An 8479-nucleotide genomic window follows, 5' to 3' on the forward strand; every position below is an offset into this window, starting at 1 on the left:
GAGAGAGAGAGAGAGAGAGAGAGAGAGAGAGAGAGAGAGAGAGAGAGAGAGAGGTGCACAGTCACTGAGATCCATCCCCTCAGCCCTATCCCTGTGCCTTATTTCCTTAAGCCTGGGATTGTACTGTGTGCCAGGCAGTTTCCTAAGAACTGCTCATCTATCTTTAATAGGCACAGCAACTTTCTGAGCTGGATACGGTATGATTATCTCTAATATACAAAAAATGATTCAGAGAAGTTAAATAACTTGTCTGAAGTCACAGGGACAGCTAATGACAGGCAGCATCAGAACTCAAGTGGTCCAGTTCCAGAGCTGTGTTGAGACTGTGGCCAAAGGATGTTGAGGGGCACTACTGGACCCCTCTCCTGTCTGCAGAGGTGAGCCCTGTGTGGGAGCCGAGGTCCATGCAGCTGCAGCAGGCCCTTGGTGCACAGCAGAGGAGCATGTCCCTCCTGCATGTGTAGCTTGGTCCCTTTGCAAGGACAGGAGAGGGGAAGACCTTGTTCTAAGGACTGGTAAGGGCAGCTATGGGGACCATGGCCTGCCTGAATCCCAGGCCTGGGTTAAGGGCAGCAAGCCTTGGTATCAAGTGGGAGAGATGGGACAGATCACTGGGTCTGAGCAGAAGGCCCCTGCCCCTCAAGTATAAGAGCCTCTGAAGAATTCAGATCCATAGCTGGTTCTGGCTTGAAGTGGGGTATGTCCAGAGAAGGAGGACTAACATCAGGGTTTGCTGGGAGCAGGGATCCAGGGTCAGTTTTCTATTGTTTCCTGATGAGCTTTGTGTCTCCAGGGCGGCATGGTGGATGACAAGAGCGAAGATTCCATGTCTGTTTCTACCCTGAGCTTTGGCGTTAACAGACCCACAATCTCCTGTATCTTTGACTGTAAGTGACGTTCGGTGGCATCTGTGTATGCATGACCTCATACTTGGAGTGGAGTTCCATAGTCAGGAGTAAGTGTGTGTGTGCTTGTGCATGTGTGTTAAGGTTCTAGAGAACTAGCAGTGTGTGCTTTCAAACCAGTTGGGTTTTTTTGGTATGTGTGCTCACATTTATGTGGGCATTCATATCTGTGTGTTAGAGATGAGATGTGTGCATTCAAGTTCCTGTAACCATGAGTTTGGTCTTGCCCTCCCTCCTTCCCTGTCTATCTCCCTGGGACTGGGTAGCCTCAAAGGATGCAAACTGTTGCCTCCGAGCTAGGATCTGTCTTCCTAACCAAAAGAGGCTCACTCTGCATGATGGCTGTTGTCCTTTCTATATTCAGCAAGAGTCTGCTGCCCTTCCTGGGGCAGACCCTCCTCTTCCTGTAGCTCCAGCCCTTAGCAACCCAATTCATCACATGACATCTCTGTTTCCCCCTGAGTGAAGATGGGAACCGCTACCATCTGCGCTGCTACCTGTACCAGGCCCGAGACCTGCCAGCCATGGACAAGGACTCCTTCTCTGGTAGGTGGGAGAAGGAGAGGACCCAGGACTCCCAGTGGGAGGGTGGGGAGTGTTTGCAGCCTCTAGCAGGATCCTTGAGTGGATCTTCTTCTGTGAGTGCTGGATACCGTTTCCAGGTCCCCACGTGTCCTGGTCTCAGGGCAGCTGTTCCTCATATGAGATTGTAGCAGGATTTGGCTTGGCTGACTGTCCTTTCCTTCCCCGAGGTCATTCTTTGTGGGATCGCTAGTGATGTCCCCTCTCTGTTCAGGTCACTCTGTGAAGACCCAGCTTTCTTAAGCCCCTCCCCTCCAAGACCCATCTTAGACCCAGCTCCCAGGCCTTGCTACTCCTAGACTTAGCTCTTGGGATGCCTGCCTGGCCTGGGGTCTTGTATGGAAGACTTCACTACACAGCCCTACACACTTTGGCTTCAGCAGTGTATTGGCCCTGCCCTTTCTTGGTTCCCTGCTCTCCTTGCTTCCTTCCACACTGCCCAAAGCATAACTGGACTTCTCGCTCTCTTGTGTTGAAGCATAGATCCTGACAGATGAATCTGCCATATTTGCCCTTGTCCGACAAGCCTTTGAGATGTGGTGACTGTGCCATCTCTGTACCTTTTACCCAGGAGCCCTGCCCCCACCAGCTTTGATCCACAATTGCAAGGTCCCTGTATGTGCATTTCATGTTCTCTCAGCCTGGAATGCATTTCTTCCTCAGACCCAGATCACATGTCCTTTGATTCCCCTAAGCTGCGCTGATCACTCTGTCCCCGGCGCTTGACGCTCTAGTACATTTCTCTGAGCCCGTATCCACTGTGGCACTCAGTTGTGGTTTGTCTTCTGTAATCTCTCCATCATCTGGGAGCTCACTCAGGGAGGTGCCTTGTTTCCCTGTTATGAGCCTTCAGTACTGCACATTGAGAGAAAAGACATTTACGGAGCGTCTTGGGACGTGTGCCTAGGCAGATACTGACGGCTAGGTGTCCTAACTCCCTTCTTTTATAGGTAAAGACATGCAGACTCAGGTGGGCTCTGCTAATCGCTGTAGTTGAAATAGGTGATTCAGTTGGGAAATAAGTCCAGGTTGTTCCTCTGCAAGAACCTACCTGTGTGGCTTCAAAGGATTGGGTTTCCTGAGAGTGGCCTTCTGGTCACAGAGTGGCTGCATTGCTTGTAGCCATGTGCTGGTGCCCATCCTTCCACACCTTCACTTTCTCCCTGGAAGATGCAGTTCACATCCAGGTTTCTGTGCTCCCAATGACCTGTTCTCCAGCCCTGCTCAGCTAAGCACCATGGCTGGACTACTTCCCTTCTGGGCTTTGGGGCCAGGTCCTGACAACCCTCTGTACAATGACATTGACAGGATGGGGGCAGTTAGACATCTACAGTGGCCGTGTCTAGGATTCTGACATGGGCTTATTTCCAGCCTAGCCTTTTTCCTTTTAGTAGGGGTTTGTGGGTGAGGGTGGAAGGCCGGTTGTCCTCTATGAACTGAGCTGGTTAAGGACTCTGAAGGGCAGGTCCTCCCATCCCAGGATGGTAGCCCAGGGAACCAGAGCCCAGCATGTGGATCATGCAGTGGCTCAGCAGGCGCTGGTCTGGGAGACGTCATACTTTCCACCCAGATAAACGTCCCTTGAGCTTTGAGGGTGCTGCCCAGGGCTTCCTCAGAGGCCACGGGCTTCTGAATGAAAGGCCCGATTGAGCAGCAGCTGGAAAGGAAAACAGCAGCCAGCACGGGGGAACCTATAAAACTCGAAGTGTTTATTTTCACTCCCAAACCCTAAACCAAAGCGATTTCTCCCCGGGAACTGACCTTGAGACGGCCGGCTGCTCAATGCTATGCCCAGCCTCTGGCTGGCATTCCGGAGGAAACTGGTGTTTGAAGGCAGAATGTCTGAGGCCAGGGTAGGGTCCAGCTGTGACTGCTTCTGCTGAGAGCATCTTCCAGCTGCCTCGTGCTATCCAGGGCCTTGCAAACTTCCGCTTCCCACCATGTCCCCACCGATAGCCTGTGGACGTGGAGTTTGGAGGAGGCACTGGTGGGCTGTTGCTATTCAGAACAGCTTGAGTAAGGACTGTCCCTCAGTGGGGCTTGCCCTTGTGGCCACATCTGCTCTCTAGACACTTGGGAGGTGTTTGCGGTGTGTGCCTGAGTTGTGTGTGTGTGTGTGTGTGTGTGCAGGAGAGATCAGACAGAGAGCATATAAGATGCATCCAATCCCCGTTGATTTCTCTGATACTGCTACATGCTTTGCTATGAGCTGAAAGCTTTGACTCCAAAGGACCGAGACATCACCTGCCATCAGCTCTGTTCCTGGCTCCATCTGGCCAGATTTCATCACCCTTTAAAGTGACAGCATCATGCCATCTCCCAACACAGTCCAAGCCCACATGTTCCTGGTTCTGTGTACACACCAATGCTATCGATGGATAGATGCTGTCTGCTTTGCCCCGTCTCCACTGAGAACTTCTGTGTTGGACGGAGCCATGGCTCTGCCGACAACTGCTACTCCATACAGAGGGTCTTTGCGAAAGGTTGTCTTAACAACATTTTGGGAGCCCAGATATGTTTATTATATAGTCTTTGAGGACTTCACAGTTCAGTGGGATCAAAGGTGTAGTCCTTGGCTAACCCAGTTCAAGAAGTGGTCAGATGCTACATGCTGTAGTGACCTATGAGCTGAGGGATCTACTTATGAAGTCCCACATCTCTCTGCTGGCCCGTGAAGCTGAAATGATGTGGTTCTGAGAGACGTTCCTGTTAGGGTAGGTCACAGTGGGGTCTGTGGAACCTCAGCTCACCCGTGCCATAAGGACCCCTGGATTTGGATTAGGGACTCCCTGCTCTTGGACTTGTGATGTCTGGATGATGTTTTTGCCTTCCCTCTTCTAAGCCAGGCTCTTCGTTCTGGTGGGGTGGGGAGGCAAGGCATCTACCCGACAGGCACGGGAAGGGCTTTTCCAGACTGCATTGGAGGCTCGTGAAACGCTTCACTTAGAAAGGGTTCCTGGGAAAGAGACTGGGAAAAGGATCCGGGCTTTACAATGCACAGTGGAGCTAGCTGCCTGCTGCCGGGGAGGGCGTAGGGAGGAGCTGTCTAACCTGTTTCAACATTCCTCAAGGCCTTCCCAAGAACTGGGGAGCACGAGGGACTCAAGCCAGATTTCTCGGCACCAGCCCAGGCCCCTTTGCTATCTGCCCCACCATCCCTCCTACTGCAGCTCTCTGTCACCCAGGTCAGCTGCTTTCCCCGTGCACGGCTGGCATCTGTGGGAAGCTGACTGGATGTAGCCAGGTGATACTGACCCACCCTCTTCAATGTTCCCTGCTTAAACTTTGTCACTTTGTTTCTTGACATGGGTCATGACCGTCCTCACCCAGGAGTCGCATTCAAAAGCTTGGTTGGAGTCTCCTTCGTCTGCGTTCTGGGCACTGAGCAACCCTACCTATTCCTACCGTGTAGTAGCCAGTCAGTACCTGACTACTGAATGAGGGGTGTGTCACCAGAGCCACTGTCGTGACGTCTTTGGCTAACTTGGTTGATGCTCAGGGATGTGAGGAGAAGGTTACAGTTTTATGTTTTCAGTGCATCTTGCCCAGTTGCTTTCTGAAGGGTCACTGCATAGCTCCAATAAGAAAAAACACTCACTCGACCCACTGTTTACCTACACTGAGTTCTATAATTTTAAACATTTTTAATTCTCTTTTTAAATTTCACTTTATTTTGTGATAGGGATTCCTGTTGCCCAGGCTGGAACTCACTATGTAGCTAAAGATGACCCTGAACTGCCAATTCTTCTGTCTGCAGTACCCTGGTACCAGGGTCACAGGCAGGCACTGTCACACCTGTCCTTCCTGATTTTGTAGTAGCAATATTGCTATGGCAAAATTGAACTGGCATCATCTTGATTTTTGGGGTGCATCCACCTTCCTTTCCTATGGGGTACCTGACTAGGACTCAGGCCAACTCTAGCCACCTGGGATCTCAGGCTAGTGTTCTAGATGCAGCATCCTCTCTGGCAGAGGGGTACTGCCATCCATCACTCACGTCCTCTGCTCTGGAACTCTGGCTGGTTGATGGGATGCAAGTGCCAACTGCCTCAAGGTCTGACCAGCAGGACTCATACAAAAAAAACTGTCCCTTTTGGGGCTTGGTGACAGGTTCCTGTGAGGGAAGTCAGCGGTACTCTCAAGTGGCCTATGTCTGGAGCCTTTCAAAGGCAGCACGTGGTCCTCAGAGAGATCTGTTCAAACATGTCCCCCATGGGGGGGGGGTTTGCAGTGGCTTTTGGGTCCTGAAGCCCTCAGGCTAGCTGGACTATGAACATGGGGACCTGGCTCTTTCCCTCTGACCCTACCTCCCGACAGAGGATGTATCTGTGAGTCCATCTGGCCACCTTGCTGCTGCTTCTGTCTTTTGCAGGGGTGGGAATGGGGAGATGTGGGGGAGGGGCAGGTAATGAAGGCTGGGCCCTGGGCACACAGTAGCCCAGTGTCTGAGGCCCAAGGCCCCCAGGCCTGTTCTTTACAATGCCTTTGTTGTCCTTGTCCCTCCCATGGGTGGGTGGGGTGCATGTGTGTGGGTCTGGGTGAGTTTTGTTTGTGAGCTGCCCCCTGTCTGTCCCCCCCACCCCCCAGCGCTGAGCTCATTGCCTGAGCTGCTGGAGCTGCCGAGAGAGCCAGCCTGCTCAGAGGCCGGCGTGGGGGGTGCTGCCAACAGCAATACAACGTGCATGGCCGCTACAATGTGCAATTGTGACCTTTGTGTAAACGTGGTCGGTCTGGGGCCCGCACGCTTATAAAAATAAAGCGTTGGGAAGCATAGGGGGGTGGGGGGTGGGAACAAAAGAGGCCTTTTCGCCGGCTCTCTAATATGGTTTTATTTATCGGAACGCGCCCTCCTTCCCTTACTGGAACTGGGAGAGGTTCTCTGCCGAGCTTAGAGCTGATGGTATCACAGCCAGACGGTTTCATTAAACGCACAGACGCCGCCAGGCCTTGCCAGGGGCAGAAGGAAGAGGGCTTGGGGCCAGCCTGCCAGGACCTGTGTGTGGGTGTGGGAGTCCTGTGCCAGGGAGGCACTCCCCCGGGGAAGTCTCTCTCTCCGCTAAGGACATCCCATTGCCCTCTTTCAACCACAGAGTCAGGTTCAAAGCCAGTATCCCAGGGGATGCCCTCCGCGATTCCTCTACTGCCCCTCGGTTCCTGAGCTAGCAGGCTGAGCTCAGGTTCAGTGCCCATCGGCTAAGCCAGTGTGGTTCTGCCACAGGTGCTTTAGTGCTTCTGACTGTGGTCTAGATACCTTTGCCCTTACAGCCGGCTCCTGAGAGGCAGTCACAGTGTCGGACCTTGCTGTCTACCCTAAGTGGAAGCCCAAGTCTCACCTCACCTTCCTGTATCATCTATAGTCACTCGGTACCAGCCCCCGCCACCCCCCCTCGTCACCTCCTGTGCAGAGGTTTTGGTTTGTCTCTTGGTTTCCTTATGGCCAGAAAGCCTGGCCCAGATCCCAGTCTCCCCACCCTGGCATGGGATTGTTTGGACAGTTCTGAGCCTTTTGAGGCTGCTGGAGCTCTCTTTGTCACATGGGAAGTTAACGGAGGTGTTGGGGCTGTCTGGCCTGGGGGCTTGACATTTTGGATAGGACTGGGGCTGAAGTTTTCAGCTGTGTTAGGGTTCTTCTCAGACATCCATCTCACGCTTTCTGTTCATATGCCCTAAGCAACGAACAGGGCCCTACCCCTAAACTGATACCCTCAAGCCCTTTGCCCCTTTCCTAGTGCTCACACATCGCATAGTCCTCATGCTGGTTTCTCACAATGTTGCCTGGGACTTGCTAGCAAGACAAGGACCCTACCCAATTCTACCATATCACATGTGCAAGAGAACTGTGAAAACATTCTAGGTGATTCCACGGTACCTGCCCATTTGAGGGCCACCATTCTAGAATCTGCTCCAACCATACCAACTTGCCCTAGGACAAGGCAGAGAAAATAACCGGCTGGATCCTGGGCCGTTGGGGCTGGCAGACTGCTCGGGAATTCTGGGCCAACAAGGAGCTCACACTGTGCATGCTGGGCAGTTCCAGACTCTGTATCCACCTACGACAGTGTCGTTGCCTCATAACTGGTTCACACTATCACGTGTGTGTCTCCTGTCTGTTCACCGTGTGGCAACTGGGGTGAACTGCTGAAGAAACTGCTCCTGGCCGACTGATGATGTCTTGGGGATCCTAAACTCCACACCTTTGCCCTCCTCCCTCCTCCAAGAATCCAGATCTACCTCGAACATACTCCCTGCCCTTTGTATTTATCCTTCCATGTTCTCATTTAAATTGTCGTTGGTTTGGGAAGGTATTCTATGTTTTGCTCCAGTTGTGTCCCCAGTCCCTAGTGTGTTGTGCAGAAGGCCTCTGGAATGGCTTGTTGGATAAATGAAAGGGCTTCCCAGGAACCCACTTTCTCTGGTACACCTTACCCAGGTGGCCAGGTAGGAATGGGAAAGGAAAGGTTTCAAGTTTCAGGCTACCTCTGTCCCCACATGGCCAGCTTCAGAAGTGGCATCTGGCCTGCATGTTATTATTCCAGAATGATGGCCACAACCATGCTTTGTGGCTGTGGAACTCCTGAGCCACCACAGCTGAATCTTGCCTCCTTCCTCACCTGCCCTACCCAGATCCCTACGCCATCGTCTCCTTCTTGCATCAAAGCCAGAAGACAGTGGTGGAGAAGAACACCCTGAACCCCACCTGGGATCAAACCCTCATCTTCTATGAGATCGAGATCTTTGGTGAGCCAGCCAGTGTCGCCGAACATCCACCCTGCATTGTGGTGGAGCTGTATGACCACGACACCTATGTGAGTATGCTCACCTCCCCAGGACCCTGGGGAAAGCTATGCTGTGAGTGTTGGGTCCCCAAGCCTTGCACCTGTGGCCTTCTCCCTGACTGCTCAATGAAATGATTATAGAAGAGGTGAAAGTAGATGGCTGGCCCGTGTCCCATGACCCTTGGAAGACATGGCTAATCAAAGAGAGAGGCGGGG

The 8479-nt window shown here is 52.6% G+C and overlaps 1 protein-coding gene across 16 annotated transcripts in view; it reads left to right on the plus strand.

Annotated features, from left to right (window-relative positions):
- The window catches only part of Dysf (dysferlin), a 202984-nt gene that overhangs the window by 121505 nt on the left and 73000 nt on the right, over positions 1-8479 (plus strand). For all 16 annotated transcript variants that reach the window (XM_021191881.2, XM_029535482.1, XM_021191876.2 and 13 more), the window contains 3 exons: positions 794-887; positions 1374-1451; positions 8112-8293. In XM_021191881.2, the coding sequence (XP_021047540.1) occupies positions 794-887; positions 1374-1451; positions 8112-8293 (354 nt within the window). The remainder of the gene's footprint in view (positions 1-793; positions 888-1373; positions 1452-8111; positions 8294-8479) is intronic.

This window comes from Mus pahari, chromosome 2 (genome assembly GCF_900095145.1).
Source record: "Mus pahari chromosome 2, PAHARI_EIJ_v1.1, whole genome shotgun sequence".
NCBI lineage: Eukaryota > Metazoa > Chordata > Mammalia > Rodentia > Muridae > Mus > Mus pahari.